The following is a 16,436-nucleotide window of genomic DNA, read 5'->3' as shown; positions in this document are numbered from 1 at the left end:
GGTATTATTGCCAATAACTTGTTTAAATAACATAAAAAAGGACATTCAGTTTGGTGTTATATATATATGATAAATCGTATTAATTCCTCACTTTTGATAAGGAAAAACCAGTGAGGTCAGATTTACTTAAGAAACAACTATAGCCTGTGGGTATCATGGAGTCCAAAGTGTACCAAGAAAATAACCCTACACCCTTGCACCACCACCGGTCGCCTGAACTATTGATACAAGACAGGACGGTCCATTCTTTCATGTTGGTTAAGCCAAACTCTGACCGTACCACCCAAATGCTGCAGTACAAATTGGGACTCATCAGACCAGGCAATTTTTTTCCCAGTCTTCTACTGTACAATTTGGGTTAGCCAGAGTGTGAATTGTAATCTCAGTTTCCTGTGGTTAGCATGTAACAGGAGTGTTGCATGCTGTGGCCCTCTAATGCCATAGCCCTTCTGCTTCAAGATGTGACGCGCTGTGCAACCAAAGAATGCTTTTCCACATACCTTGGATGTAACAGATATTTCTTTCTTTTTTTTCCCAGACAATTATCTGAAAATTCTAGAGATGCATGTGTGGGAAATTGTAACCATTCAAACTCCCTCAAATCACCTTTCTTCCTCATTCTGATGCTCAGTTTGAACTTCAGCAAGCTGTACTGACCATGTCTACAAGCACTAGGTTGTTGCCATGTTATTGGCTGTTTATACTTATATTTGCATTAATTAGCACCGGTATACCAAACAAAGTAGTGAATGGATACTATATAAAACAAAAAAAATCCAAAATTGGACATGCGCTGCAACATAAAGCAGTACATAAAACACGATGCACCTCTTAAAAAAGCAGTTGTTGCAAAAATTGTTCAGGAACAGCCTGAGAAAAATGACATTGAGCCCAAGGTGCTGACCTGACCTCTAAATCCCTGAGATCCCAATCCAATCAGGCTTCATGCATACAGGCCCCACCCTGCCAAACCCCGAGGATCCGCTCCCAACATCTCAGTGTCAGGCAGCTCGCGTGACTGTGCACCAAGGGGTCAACTGTTTCAAAATTACATTTACAAGCTGCTGTCTGTGTTGACAGAGCATGTAGCAAACCTTTAGTCCGATTAAACTACTTTAATAAACAGAGTTTTTAATGTCTATTTCCCATAAGACACTCGTCTGTATCAGTGCATCTTTATGTCTGTTATCTTTTTGATCATTCTGTTATTTGCTCTGTTGTTCTGTTGTCTTGAAGAAACGCGAGTGTGTTGTCTTGAGCAGGAAAAGAGGAAAAAATGTTGTTTTGTTTTGGGAATGATGTGCTTGAGAGCAAGCAAACATTGCATCAAATCAACTCTGAAAAACATAGTCTAACAATCCAACACAGTCCATCACAGTGAATAGAATTACTGGACTTAACTTCATATCATACAATATTACACAGGTAATTTTAAACGTTGTGGCTTCTTTTTATGTTTTCAATATTGTACTGCCAAACAGTGTCCACCAGAGGTCAGTGCTTGATAAGAAGCCACAGGTGCCTTTGCTGAGTTGTGAATGGAATCAGATTTTTAAATCAATTTCTATATTGTACTTTTACATAAATATGGCTGTAAAAAGCAAGTGTGTTTATCTGTGCATCTGTTTGTAATTTTACAGACTGAAAAATTGTTATTTCTCTACATGCATTAGAAATGACAGAAACCTCTGCGTGAAGGCCTTACATGCAAAATTTATCAAGTAAGTTCTGTGCTGACAATGAGAGTGAATCCATTAACATAAGATATTAGGTTAGTGTATTATTTGCTTCTTTTTAAAAAAAATTTAGTCAGAGCAAGAAGCACCCATATCTTATGGAAATATATCTTAGATTGAAGGAAGGGTGTACTAAGAAGAGGATTTTTATATTTTGCTTTTGTTCCATTTCAAAAATGAATATGAGATCTTTGAATTAACTCAGCTGGTTGGTTTTTGTGCTCCTTGTTAAGAGAGTCAGTTAAGAGCGAGAAGCTAGATTGTTGCAATGACCTTTTATTAACCTTTTTTTTTATTATAAGTCCACACAAAATACAGAAAGAGGAGAAGCAGCAGACTAATAAATTGACAAGGTGTGCATTCTCTCTGACTCGATCACATTCTTAGTCCGAGTGTCCTAACAGTGAACACTTGCTAACTCGGCTCTTTTGATACACTAAATTACCCTCCTGGTTGCGGGCAAAGCAATGGGCGGTTAACAGGACAGGTCACCTCTCTTTTTTTTCAGTTCACCTAATTAACATTCCAGTGTAGGACAGCATAGCTGTACTCCACTTCTAACACAGACATGCACAGACACAGCAAAGCCCCATCCTTCTCCGCCTCCATAAACACGGGCTCAGGTTGATGAGCTGTGAGGGGTCACAGCTCATCAGCAGTCCGGGAAGCCATGCTGGCTGCTCACTCTGTCTCATACGCCACTGATGCCTTCAGCAGCAGGGCACAGAGTTCAAGAAATAGTCAGTAATTGAAAACGTTATGTGAGGACCCTGAAAATCTTGGTATTTAGCAAAATAAATATCAGTTACATTGTTTTGTAGTCTAGGTATGATAACTTCTAAAGTGAGTTTTCAGCAAGGTTATGCAGTTTTACCGATGTTAAGCCACAAAGGCAAAATATCAGCCTACCGAACTGATATTCAGGGACCAACTTGGTAGTCAGATTAACTGGGCTAGATACTGCACACTCTGCAAAATATACACTCTATTTCACTATATATAAATAAATGAACTTGAACTTGAAAAAGGATTGCTGCCAGCACATGCCTCTCCCTGGCATGCTTTATTACAATTTCAGACTAGGCATATGGTTGCAGTGTCATGTCGTGTGAATGAGATGATGAAACGGAGGTCAAGGAGGGAGCGCATAACCTGTCAGGAGCTAAACCACAAATTTACAGCCTCCTCATCTTGGAGTCAGACGTGTTCCAAGAAAGCACAGTACAACTGTCTGGCCGTTCATTTTATCGTCTGTATCGACGATGAGTGACAGCATTGGACCCCCCAAAATGTTGTAATCATTACGATCTACACACTCATCTGTGGTTGCAGTGGCCCAGTCACTTTCTCATTCTCCTGTTCCTTTTCTTTTCTTGATCTCATTTTCTCCATCCAAAATTATCCCGGGCCACGACACGAGCTGAGAATAGGAGCTCAAGCCCCCATATTGAGCCCCTTAAAGACCACAGCTGGAGCTGGCTCAAAGCGAGACAGGGGTAGAGGGAGGCCTGGATGATGAATGTTATCGCCACCATCACCTGCTCCCTGTAAAGCAATTTGTTATGGAGTTGTCACTGTAAAATAGCCTGTCCTGTGGTAAAGAAAGACAGGGTTACATGTAATGAGGATCATAGTATGGCCCTAAGGCCAGGTATGACATAACTGAAGGACAAACAGCTGGCCTATATGTTTGTCTATGACATAGGACGAGAAGAGAAAATGTGCAGTAATAGACGAGCCAGAGATTTTAAGCCTTCATTACTAAATTATTATTGTAAAGAATGCAATGTTATATCAGTAAAATTTATAATTACATACTTATACAATGATAAATAGTACTTTTAAGAAAAAACTTGGTAAATTCCCAGCTGAAAAACAGTTTGCATTCACATGTAAAACACACTATTACATTTCCTCTCTGTGCTGTGGTATTTTTAGGCAGCAGCATTGTTATTGACCTTTACTTACATCCCTAAATAACACCCTGGATTTGCACTGATTAAAATGACTTCACACACTCATACACATGACATCTTGGTCTGCCTACCTGCTGGATACACAAGACACTGATTTACTCACCTAAGTCGAAGGGATACAAGCCAGAAATGTCCTTGAGGTGGGTCAGATGTTTCCACATTACCCAGCTGATATTGGATCAGGACTGCTGGTATGAGCTGAACTACAAACATGCGCTCCAGAGGAATTACAAAGGGAGTTTCAAATGCTTGTACCAAAAAAGAACATTTTATTCTCCCACTGGGTTGCATGGCACAGAGGAAACTTTAGTAATTTATTAATCATTTTTCAGCAGAAGGGAATTATACTGAGCACTATGCCAAATTTTGGATAAACCGCAGAATACTGCAGGACGTGACAGTTCTAAAAATTGTTCAAGATCGACAATAAATCTACTTTTATTCACGTGGAGCTCAAATTAATAAAGAAGGAAATTTTTATTCTACATGTTCAGTTGTAACTGGAGGGAACTCTTGCAGCATCTGGGCTTTCAGTGTCTAAACGTATACTGGTGCATCTTTCATCCATGTGTACGCCTCTTACATGACCTTTGTTGTAAAAAAAAAAAGGAGACGGGGAGGCAGAAGAGATATTTATCTGTGATTACTAAGAGAAACAAAAAGAATCAAAAATGACAAACATGAGGGAAGCCAAACAGTTCAACAATCAAATGTGTTCCTCTTCACAGGGAAGGCGTAGGTGGCCACAAACACACAGGCCACACGCTTTCAATACAAAGACACTCTAGCACTGGGGTTTTACTCTCCATCACCTTAAGTATTTCCAGGCCTAATTGCTGAGTGGAGTCAACTTTTAGCAGTTTGATTCAGTTTTATTTATACAGCACTAATTCGCAATAACAGTCACTTCAAGGCCCATTATATTGCAACATAGTGACCCTACAATATTAGAGAGAAAACAGCAACAATCAGATGATCCCGACTGAGCAAGCATTTGGATATAGTGGAAAAGACGAACAGAAGAAAACGCAAAATACACACAAACAGCAAAAGCACTGCTTGGGTGGTTCAGATCAGGTTTGGTGTAGATTGCAAGCTTGATGTCTTCTCTTATATGTATATATTATACACATACATGCATACAGTTTATTAAAACATATGCATAGGAGTGGCTTTGTGCAACGTACAGTAAACAAACAAAACAGAAGAATAAGAGCAAAATCTGGACCGGATCAGTATTGTGTAATCATCCTTTGCCTTTTACCTTATGAGTTCATACCTTTGCATGCATCTATTGGATTCTCTATTTGGGGAACTCTCTCCTCTGTTCTATAGATGCTGTTAAAGGTTATATTTACTGTAAAGCCAGATTTGCAAAGAGTTTTGCTGAACGTAATAAACAAACTGGCCACTTAATGACAAGTTTAATTTTGGACTGAAACTTCTGCATGTCAGCGATTGTAAATCTGTTTAAACATGTGTTCCTTTGCCAGGGACCACACAACCTAAAATCTTAAAAAAGATGAGACCAGTTACATTAGAGGAGCAGATGCAATGAGCCCTGGGAAGGATTATGTATTTCTGATCATGTGTAAACGCTTACACACTTGCATCATTACTGAGATCTGATTTTTCCAAACTAAACTTTCTCTCATATGACAGAAAGAGAAAACAGAGACAACCTTCTTACCGACCTTTTAATTAAATGAGCTAACGAACTGTGATGCAGGTGTAAATTAAAGAGTGGATTAATTGATTTGCCGGGAGAAGTCAGGCAGAACCTCCTTTCCTTCTGTCTGCAGATCTGCATACCGGTCTCTGTAATTTTTTGACAAAGGGCATTGGTGTGGTGAGAAGGGAGGGAGGGGAGGCGCAGACAGCTGACGCACTGAAGAGGAAAGCGCAGCGTTTCGGTGCGCATCTTCATTATCGGCAAGTGGGATGAAAGGTGAGCAGCGCCTGTCCCATCCACGCAGACACTTTTCCTATGTCAGGATCTGATTCGAGTGGCTTTTATCAGTTACGAAACTGATCATCGGCATTGGATTTTATAGTTTGCAACTTCTCACAGATTTAGTGAAGCCAGATTCGGAGCGCAACAGCTGAGGAGAAGACGTGAATCTACGCAAGATTGTCTGAAACGAAGGACTCATCCCGCTCACTTAAGTGCAATGTCCAAAGCTTATGGATGTAATGCTAGAAAATCAAGGCTGCATTATGACAGCGAATAACTGAGGGGTCTCAAAAGCACTTTTCCTCTTTCCTAACTTTTATTTCCACCAGATGATGGAGGACGCGCAGGCGTCAAGGACTTTCACGCCTTATTGCACAGCCAATACATGAAAAGAAGAAACATGATGACATCTACGGGCTTGTCGGAGAAAGCAATGAGGATCAGAAATGGGGCAGGAAACCACCATCACTCCAAACCCATCTCTAAAATATACTTCATCTTTATTTTGCTCCTGCTCATATTCACACCGATAGTGGATTCATCGTGGTGGTAAGTTTCACCACTGAGAGGAATTTGATGGTTCGTCCGATTGGTTGGTGTCACATACCAATCGAATATAAAGTACGACTTACAACAACGACAACAAGGGCAAAATTTCACCCAGAAAATATAGATAACGATTAGTTTTAATTAATTAAGTTTGCAGTTGAAAAAGTTATCTTACAGTGGATTTTATTGTTTAACCCTATGTATCCTTGTCCTTGGAGCTGTTACAGATTTAAAGATGAGAAATCCGTCTGTTTATATGTAATTTACACCTGCTTACTTCTCAGATTTTCTAGTAAAAGATCTACTTTGCTCACATGAACATCCACATCCATAAACGAAAAGAGCAGGCTGTGTATCCAAAGTTCATGAAGATTAATGATGTTGATGTGTGTGTTTGGGTGTGTGTGTATGGGGGGAAGGGGGCGTCTCCCCTATCCATCTATTTTGCCCAGAGTACACGGCAGGTGCAGGCGTTGGTGCATGAATAAATGCCCCTTGATGATTTCTCTTGAGGTTTTCAAGACCTAAAACATGCTGGAGACCCCCCACCCCCAGTCTCTCTCACCTGACATTGTTGTTCTCATATTTCAGGTGACACTTAACAGAAAACCTATTAAATGACTTTACATTTAACTAGCCAAGGGAAACCCCCCATTTTAAGATCTTACCCTACACTTCATAACAGTTAAGATCTAATTTATGAATTTATTTAAAGCTAAAACGCACCCATTGTAAATAATGCTATGTCTGGTAATTTCCCAAGAGAGCCGAAAGCACATATCATCCAATTTGCTCTTGAGTTTCCCTTTCAGGCAAATTCAGAGTAAACTGTGAATAAATCGTTGAGAAATTCCAAAGAAAAACGTAATTGATTCCTGCTTTTTTTTTTAGAAATCTTCCTTTGAATTGTTTAGGCCTATTTTTAACTATTGTAATAATTTATATAAGCACTGTGCGCCTTGCTGCACTTCTCTCTTCTTCTGTGTGTGTCCTCTTGGAGAGTCAGGGGTCCTTTGGCACAGCTGGTTTGTACAACACACAGTAAACGCAAGCAGTGCTTCTGTTCTGCTATACTGCTCAGGCAGATAGTTGCATCTAGAATGGGACTGGGACAGCCATAAGAGGAGTGGAAACTACCTGCTATATCTGTTTCTGTCTCAGTGGCCAGGCAACACAAATGCGGCTGGGATTAGGGACTATAATGATATCCGGATGGAGAATAGAGTGTGTAGGCTTATAGATGGACTGGGGGGGGGGGGGGGGGGGGGAGTGCTCATTTGTACTGTAGATGACGGCCATGTCCTGTTGATAAGAGAACCCCCAGAGTCACAATGCAATCAGCATGTGATCACCCTTCTTAAGAGTTGTTACAAAGTTGGGGATTATTTGAAGAAAGCAGGAAGCAAATGCATTTCACTGAACGAGAGGAATGTAATAATCTCTTCAACATCCTGAATATCTGAGTCTTAAGAAGACAATGGGGATGAATGTGAAGAAAAGTAGGAACAGTATCAATAATTTAGATTCATCGAAAAACATTTTACACGGGGAGAAAAGTAGTAATAGTAAAGTTAACTGGCACAGAAGACAGAAAAAGAAAAACAGTTTGTCCTCTCTTTGTCTGAAGGCAATACAATCCACTTAGCAGCTTTACTATAGCTTACTTGATGTTTAATGTTCCATAAAACAAACCAAAGAACTGCTTTTGTCCTGGGGCAGTCTCGTGGTTTGCTTAGATACAACTTTGCAAAAGACATGCTGCCTTGTCTTTTTAGAGAAGAGCCTTTCTCCTGGCAACTTTTCCAAACAAGCCATAATTTACTTGCTTTATTATTATTTATTTATCTGTAATTTCTTTGAGTATTGCACATGACATTGTGTTAACACAAACCTGAATGCTTCAGACCACACCTGCTAGGAGCACCTGGCTGTTTAATCTTTTAAATTTGTCAGTTTGTTAAATTTATGCTGGTAATTGTTTTCTTTTCTTTTTTATCTATTTCTTTTGCTAGTTTAAAATTCTCCATTAGTGGGAGAGCCTTTCCTATTTTTACACTAGCCACATTTGGGAATATTAAAACATTTTTTTTATTAAATATATAATGAATATTTTCTACCATACTGCTGTACCTCACTGAATGGCAACTGAATTAAATGTTGCTCAGGGGTTGCTCCTAGACTGCAGGCTGCACTTGAGAACCCTGTGATTACAAAGAAGGAGCACTGAGTACAGATGTCTGATAGTTAAAGGGCTTTTTTTAACATGAAAGCAGCAGTGATCAGTAGCAGGCTCCTTTGAGTCCATAGAATTTAATGAGCTCTTAAATGTTGGTTACCCATAATATAACCCAAAGATTTTTTGGGGGACCCTCTATATCTGGTAAACACTGGAATCTTCTTCACTCAGAGTTCCCAATTTCCCAATTTTTTACACATTTGATTAGAAATGTGAATTGTTTGAAGATGTAGTCAGACCAGATTTCACGCTGACAGCTTACATGTGTTGGCATTTAAAACAAGTGGCACACCAAAGGCCATGTAGGGTGGGCTTCACCCCATTACCCTAAATGCAGCAAACATACGTCTCTGTTATTTGTACTATTTCCACTATTTGTATATTTCTTGAAAATCAGATTGGACCTTAACCTCTTGCAAATCAGCTAGCTCAGCTAGCTACACAATTTTTTCTGTTTTTGTCTCGATGAAAACAGGAAGGCAAATTTGAAAGTAAACTCACTGGAAAAAGAAATCCTGGCACACAGTCTAGTGACAGCTGCAGGTGCACTACCACAGAGTGCGCTTTCAGTGGAATTGTCCTTGAATTTACCAACACTGTGTTCGATGGATCTGTGCGCAGGTACATCGGAGCTCTGGGTGCGCGGGTGATATGCGACAACATTCCCGGTCTTGTGAACAAGCAACGGCAGCTCTGCCAGCGGCACCCAGACCTGATGCAGTCCATCAGCGAGGGAGCCAAAGAGTGGATCAAAGAGTGCCAACATCAGTTCAGACACCACCGCTGGAACTGCAGCACGCTGGACCGGGACCACACTGTTTTTGGCAGGGTGATGCTCCGAAGTGAGTCTGAACATACATGGCTAAGGCTTCTATCTGTGTGGTTCTTTGTGCGTGACAGTGGTTGTTTATATCAGTGACACTCAAGTTAATCATCCTCATAAATGTCTCCTCTGTTATCAGATAAGCAGGGAATTAATAGGTGTCTTATTAAATCAACTTTACCCCGGAATGCAAACAGAAAGAGAAATTGTTGTGGGTTTTTTACCTTCTCAGGAATGAAGGAACATTGGGAAAGTGGATGTTCTCTGAAAACAAGTAGCAGATTGAGAGATCCACACTGGTGATGTATAAACAGTAATAGGAGATGTAAATATTTGGGTAGATGTTTCTGGCAGCCAGACAAAGCTTTACTCCCTGACATCTCGCCTGTGTTCTGCTTCATTGCGTGAGCAGGAATGAGAACAGGAGGAGGGTGGGACAGCCAGACCAAATAACCTCCAAAATCTCCTCTCATCTAAAATGAAAACACTGCTCAATGACTTAGAAAGCTGCCATCTGTGCAAATTAATAGGTGAAAGGAGAGTCGGCTGGTCTAATGTTATAGCTGACATGCTGCTACCACTGTCTGGACCATCCACCATAGATGGACTGATCTTGGTATGCCTACCTTGTAGAATTTGCAGAGAGATGACTGCTTTACTCACCAATAACACATGGCTCTGGGCACTAGAAGAACAGCTGAGAAAAACAAGTGCTATGACAACTTTTGAATAATGTCACATGTCAGATATAGGCAACATTAGGTCTCTCTTTACCAACAGTCGTAAGTTACTTCTTTAAATGATTGCAATTGCAACGCTCCCTTCCCCGTCTATCCAGGCAGCAGAGAGGCAGCATTTGTGTACGCCATCTCTTCAGCAGGAGTGGTCTACGCCATTACCAGGGCCTGCAGTCAGGGGGAAATGAAGATCTGCACCTGTGACAGTCAAAAACGAGGGCAAGACAGTGACGACAAAGGCAATTTTGACTGGGGCGGATGCAGCGACAACATCAACTATGGCATAAAATTTGCCAAAGCTTTCGTCGACGCCCGTGAGAGGATGGTGAAAGATGCTCGAGCCCTGATGAATCTGCACAACAACCGATGCGGTCGGATGGTCAGTGGAAACGTTTTTTATATTAATGTTTAAGCTTTATCTCTTAATGGAATTGTAAATTTAGACATATTTAGGAAGTAACAATGAAAACAACAGGCTTTTCAGGAACATTTTCAGGGGACGCTTTTATTGTTGTTTTTGTTAAACGTAACATTGACCTACAAATTTATTCAAACATAAAAAGGCACCCAACTCAAGCGATGAACCCTTTTTGTGTCTGCACACAAGAGATAGCTTAAGAAAGACCCAATGAAGAAAAAAAAAAAGTAGAAATAAAAACCAAAAAAAGACGTGTCACAAAACCTGAGAGATACACATGGCCCTTCAACTCATCCGTCTTCTGTGAGTCATAGATTGGTCTCTCCAAGCTTAAAGTTGGTCATAATAAACATCGACTCTTAAAATCACTAGAAATTCTTTTTTGCCTAAAGATGTCTTCAACTACTAGGCTAGTTGACTTACTTGACTAGGAAGTAAATCTCTTAAGACTAAGAATCTGTTTATTGAGAATATTCCGCATTATCCCAGCATCTATTGATGATCCAGCATAATGCATATTAATATGATAACTGCATATGAGGGTCCCATAGCATTAAATTCTGCACTGTTCAAGTTATTGACATGGCTTTTTCAGTAAAGACGTCTCTGAAGGATAATGACGTAAAAGCTGTTACATTAAGAATATTTAGCTAACCGTTATGCTAGGAGAGCTTATTACACCTACATCTTCTCTTGTACAACATTGTTGGCTTGACACTGTGTCACCTTTGATCTCTGCTCCAGGCAGTGAAGCGCTTTATGAAGCTGGAGTGCAAGTGTCACGGGGTCAGTGGTTCCTGTTCTCTCAGAACCTGTTGGCTGGCTATGTCTGACTTCAGGCGAACTGGAGACTATCTTCGCAAGAAGTACAACACAGCCGTCGAGGTAACCATGAACCAAGATGGGACAGGATTTATTGTGGCTGACAAGGACTTTAAGGGAAGCACCAAGAATGAGTTAGTCTTTGTTGAGAACTCTCCAGATTACTGTCTCATGGACCGTGCAGCAGGTGAGACACACAAATAAGCTACAAAAATAAAACCCCTTGCTTTATATTGTGTACATCCACAGTCCTCAGTCAGAACAGCTTTGACTAGTTGAGGGATGGACAAGAGATCTCTGAGGGTGTTCATTGGTATTTGGCACCAGCATGTTGGCAGCAGATCATTTGGGTCCTGCAATTGCAGCAGGTGGGGGTTTCCGTGGATCTACTCTTCCCAGCATATTCAACAAATGTTCGATTACACTGTGGTGTCTGGAGGCCTGGTCAACACCCTGAGCTTTTTTCCAACACCAGCAGCTTTTGTAGTGTAGTGGGAAACACTGTCCTGCTGAAGGAGGCCACTGTCTTTGGGAAAACAACGTTTAGGCAGGTGATATGTGCCACTAGTGAGACTAGTGAAGTTTAAAAGAAGGGTTTTTATTATTATTATTGGCCAATGCTGATAATTCTTAAATAACTTGCTTGTGCTAACCTGCTAATTCTGTTTTTAACATGTCAAACTTTAGTAAAGTGCCACTGTTACACAAGAGTAATATTATTATGACAATCATTTATTATTACAGTAAAGAAATTGCCTTAAGGAGGGTCCTTTTAACTTCTGAGGAGTAGCATATTGATATGTTGTGTTTGTGGAAAACATCAGCAACTCACATTCTGAGATTCAGTGAAGTCCTTTTGAAGTTGTGCTTAAACAGTTTAATCATTTTTGTGTAAAATACTGTTATTATTATTTAATTTAAAATCATGAGTATGTTGTTATGGGATGGGGCAAATAGGACCGACTGCTTAACAAAATCTATGAGAATCAGAGACTCATTGACTGCAGGCTTGCATTCCTTCACAGCTTAAAGTTCAGTGATTTGACCTTTAACATCTCCTTTAATACCTAATGTTTGCTTTGCCTTGTTAGGCTCATCTCTTTCCTAAAGTCCAGCTCCTTCAGTAGAGCGTGAAGAACTTTGCTAACTCACTGTTAATATGTTAGGGACGATGGCATGTGCAGGGGACACGTTGGTTCTAACTTAACAGATTCTGTCACTCCTACCTGCGGTTAGCTTGGCCGCACTTTGACAACTGAGATGCAATGAAGGTGTGTTTGCTCAAAGGAAAAGCTGCCTTTCCTTGTTAAAAGGTGATCTTAAAAAGTAGCCGATGACCCTCCTCACCACTAATCTTCATTGTATAGGAATTCACAGCCTAAGGATACATGCAGGCTTATTTTTCAAATCTTTCCTTTGGTCAGCATTAAGCTCCACTCCCTAGAGCCTGAGGGGAAGATCTCCTCTTATCCTTTGTTCTCTAGACTTCTGGGATGCTTTGTTAATGGACCTGGCACCTGATCTTAGGCTTGGATTTTACACCTGAGTACATGAACACAATTGCATTTAGGTCTGAGACTATTCTGTTGGGAAGCTTATAGCCTGCTGAAGAGTGAGGGAAAGTGATATTTTGCTTTGGCAAAACAGTTTCAGTTTTCAGCATCAACATGAACATTGCCAATAATAACTTCTGCCAGCTTTCACTCCTGGGCATCCACGTAATCATGGAAAATTTTCAAAATGCTATTAAGCTGAGTTGGATGGCACAGTGCAGTGGATCTGTGTCTACCCCAGCTTCCTTCTGAGCACTGAGACATGCCTCTTAGGTTAAATTGGGATTCTAAATGGGTTTTAGGTGTGAACGCACAGGAGATAAAACACTTAGGTATATTGAAAAAAGTGCTCTATGGATACATGCGAAAAGGTGAATGTAGCTTATGGTGGAAAGACATTTGAGCGGTCAGTCAGACTATTTATTTGTGGTATAAATCGTTCAGTTCCCCAAGGGAATGCATAGACAGGAAACCCAGTATAGTTACTGGATGTGCACAATTAAAGTTCTATATTATGCCTACTTTAAAATAAGAAGCAACTTCTAATCAAGGAGCTGTACTTATCAGTGATTTAATAATGAAAGCACACAGAGGTATCACCCCTCTCTGTAGCTCTACAGGACACATCTTTGTTTCATGTTGATCAGCATCATTTCTGTCAGCAGCAGGTATTTCTGTTCCCTTAAATCTAATTGAATCTGCTGCATATTATCAGTCCAAATCAATTGTTTTTTCTAAAACAAAAAATAAAAGAGTCCCTGACCTTTAAAACTTTAACATATTACAGAAGTGTCATGAAATCCACTGCTTGTGTTAAGTTAAATTTTATATTAGCTGTTTAATATATGTAAACAAAAGTATCATACGTATAACAAACATTTGATTTCTTTCATCCTAACCTGTATTTCTTATAGTGATAACTATTTATTTTAATAGTCTGGCAGGGCATGCACAGATGGCTGTCTTCTAATAAACTAACCCTTTTCCTGTCAGTTGCAGTACCAATATTCTTTGTATGCCAAAACAACATCTCTGGTCCTTTATTCTCATTATAGGCTCCTTGGGCACAGCAGGCAGAGTGTGCAACAAGTCCTCAAGAGGCATAGATGGCTGTGAAGTCATGTGCTGTGGGCGTGGCTACGACACCATGCGAGTCAAACGTGTCACTAAGTGTGAGTGCAAGTTCAAGTGGTGCTGCGCTGTGGAGTGCAAAGACTGTGAAAACGTAGTGGACGTTCACACCTGCAAACCCCACAAGCGACCCGACTGGCTGGACGTAACCTAGGAAGGAGAGCGGACAAATCAAACGTGCACCTGACTCATTAGCCTGTGCACTAATGACTCCATTCTAGTTGGGATCTTTTAACTATAATACCTCTGGCTTTTGATGCTTTTATACTTCACAAACATTTGTTAGGTGATAGTAAACTGGAAATTAGAACCAGTTACTGATCATGTGCTGCTTTAAAAAGTGTTTTAAAAAATAATGTGCGGAGCGTTTTTGAATCAGACTTTGAAACTTTGATGCAAAATGGCTTAATATTATATTCTGTTGTAAATGTACCCTTGGTTGAGGCAGATATATGAGCTACTGCCTGCTTCTTGTTTTATAGTATGTAAAAACTGTGTGCACATAAGAGATGAAAGAGATAATCACAGTAGTACTTTGTCTGCCGATCGCTCCTTCAAGGTTGCCTTGTACACCTCTGGACTGATTCCCATTCTATTAGAACACTCCCTTTTAGTGCACTCACACTCCACAGTGGCAAAACAGTGACCTTTAAATTTTTTACTTAATTTTATGAAAAAAGATCCAAGTTGTTTAGAACCAAATCTAATGGGTAGGGTGAGTGGTCCAGATGTTACAGCAGACCTCTGCACATGATTACTTGGAAACTGGTGTTAGCCTGTGGTTTTTGCTTTTCCAAAACTTCCAAAACTTTTTTGATCCCACCGTGCACCCGAAACCACTGCTGCTAATTTGTGCAGCTATCACACTAAATAAATATAGCGCTTTCCAAGAGGTCTTTCTTAATTAAAGCCAGGTAATCACATTGTAAGGTCAAAGGAGCCACAAACAGAAGAGCAAGCAAAGACTTATCATTTACAGTGACAGCTCACTTTGTATACAAGGATTGTGGACACACCAACACATCAAAATAGCCTCACAAATTTTGGTCTGTTGTTTGAAAGATACTTGTACAGTATGCTAATATTTGACTGTAACAGATCTAACAAATCATTCAGCTTCATGGAAAAAAATTGTAATTTCTACCTCCGGTTCTTTGTTTTTGCTTCCATTACTACTGTGAACTTTAAACAAATTCCATAGGCCATGCTAATGCAGACAAGTGCACAGTAAAAAGAGAAATACAAAGCTTCTTTATTTTGGACGTAGTGACCCTCCAAAATTGTAAATTGCAGTGTCATACAACTGCATTATAATGAATACAAACTATTAAACCGGCCTTCCTGATATGTCACTGGAGCTGCAAATATTTTCAAAACTCAATATTAGTTTCCAGACTGATTTATCTTAAATAGAGCTTTTGTTTAACATTTGCCTTATCCTTATTACAAAGGCCAAAACAGCATATTTGTTCAGCCATCATATTGTGACAGAACATATTTATAATGCAATCTTATGCAACTGTGCTTTCAGTTCTTTGTGGACACACTCACTGGCTCTGGCCGGTTTTTAAGAAGTGAATTATTTCATGAAACAAAGCCAAGCCATTGCAAAAAGAGCACTGAAGTAGCTACAGACCTTGCATTTGGCTTTCTAACATCTGGCAGTGCAGCCAGACATAGTGTTAAGCCATTGGAGACACAACCCTCAGAGGAGTTTATAGATCTAAATGAATCTGACAACAAGCTGTGAAATGCTAAGAGTCAACAAATTGTTTCAACTCCACGTAATGAGAGGCACAGCCAAAATAAAGTGCTTTGGACAACAGCAAATGACACCAAGTCAAAAGTTAATTGCAAGCAAGAAAAAAAACAGAAAAAAGCCAGTTTTGAATGTAAATGAAGAGTAATTTAGCTGTTTTTGAAAGATAAGAGGAAAACTGTTTCAGATTGTGGGCTCAGGCCTGGACCTGTGCTGTTCTGTTCATACTTTTAATTCCCAAGTTCTTTATAAGTTTTAACATGCTATATTCAATCCTACATCTGTAACCACAGGAGTTTCACTGATTTGGATTTATGGAGCGCCAGTGTCATAATTATGAGTTCATTTGGTTCTGTTCGGTCTACTATTAAAAGATGTCAACTTCCAGATGTTTTTCTTTTTCTTTTTTTTAATTCCAGGCAGAAAAACAGTAATAATAATCTTCTCAATTAAGCCTAAGGGCCTATAACCCACATGTATATATTTGGGTTTTAGGTATTCCCCTGGTCTCCTATTACAGTTATCATTACCTTAGCTATGGCGTGGACGGGATAAAAACAATGCAAATGACCAGTTTGGTTTTTTTTTTTAAAGTTCATTGTTCAGTGTTAGACAAATATTTTTTTATTAGCATAACAAGACTGATGGTAGTCTTAGATAGCGTGATAAAAAGAATCACAAAATATCTTTAAATTGAAATATAACAATTTATTTAGGTTTTTTTTTTAAGTAATTTCTTGAT

At 39.7% G+C, this 16,436-nt stretch overlaps 1 protein-coding gene across 1 annotated transcript; it reads left to right on the top strand.

Moving 5' to 3' along the window:
• The first annotated feature begins 5,659 nt into the window (after positions 1-5,659).
• LOC146710258 (protein Wnt-2b-A-like) lies at positions 5,660-16,081 on the top strand. Its single transcript, XM_085457621.1, has 5 exons — positions 5,660-6,215; positions 9,073-9,293; positions 10,113-10,390; positions 11,174-11,438; positions 13,860-16,081. Exons 1-5 carry the CDS (start codon positions 6,052-6,054, stop codon positions 14,087-14,089), a joined length of 1,158 nt encoding a protein of 385 aa, XP_085313747.1. The 5' UTR covers positions 5,660-6,051; the 3' UTR covers positions 14,090-16,081.
• The last annotated feature ends 355 nt before the right edge of the window (positions 16,082-16,436 follow it).

The sequence above is a fragment of the Copadichromis virginalis genome, linkage group LG5 (assembly GCF_057382275.1).
Source record: "Copadichromis virginalis isolate Kocher_CV1m ecotype Utaka linkage group LG5, C_Virginalis_male_GT1.1, whole genome shotgun sequence".
NCBI lineage: Eukaryota > Metazoa > Chordata > Actinopteri > Cichliformes > Cichlidae > Copadichromis > Copadichromis virginalis.
The sequence above is the reverse complement of the archived record's forward strand: the minus strand, read 5'-3'. Positions and strand labels throughout refer to the sequence as shown.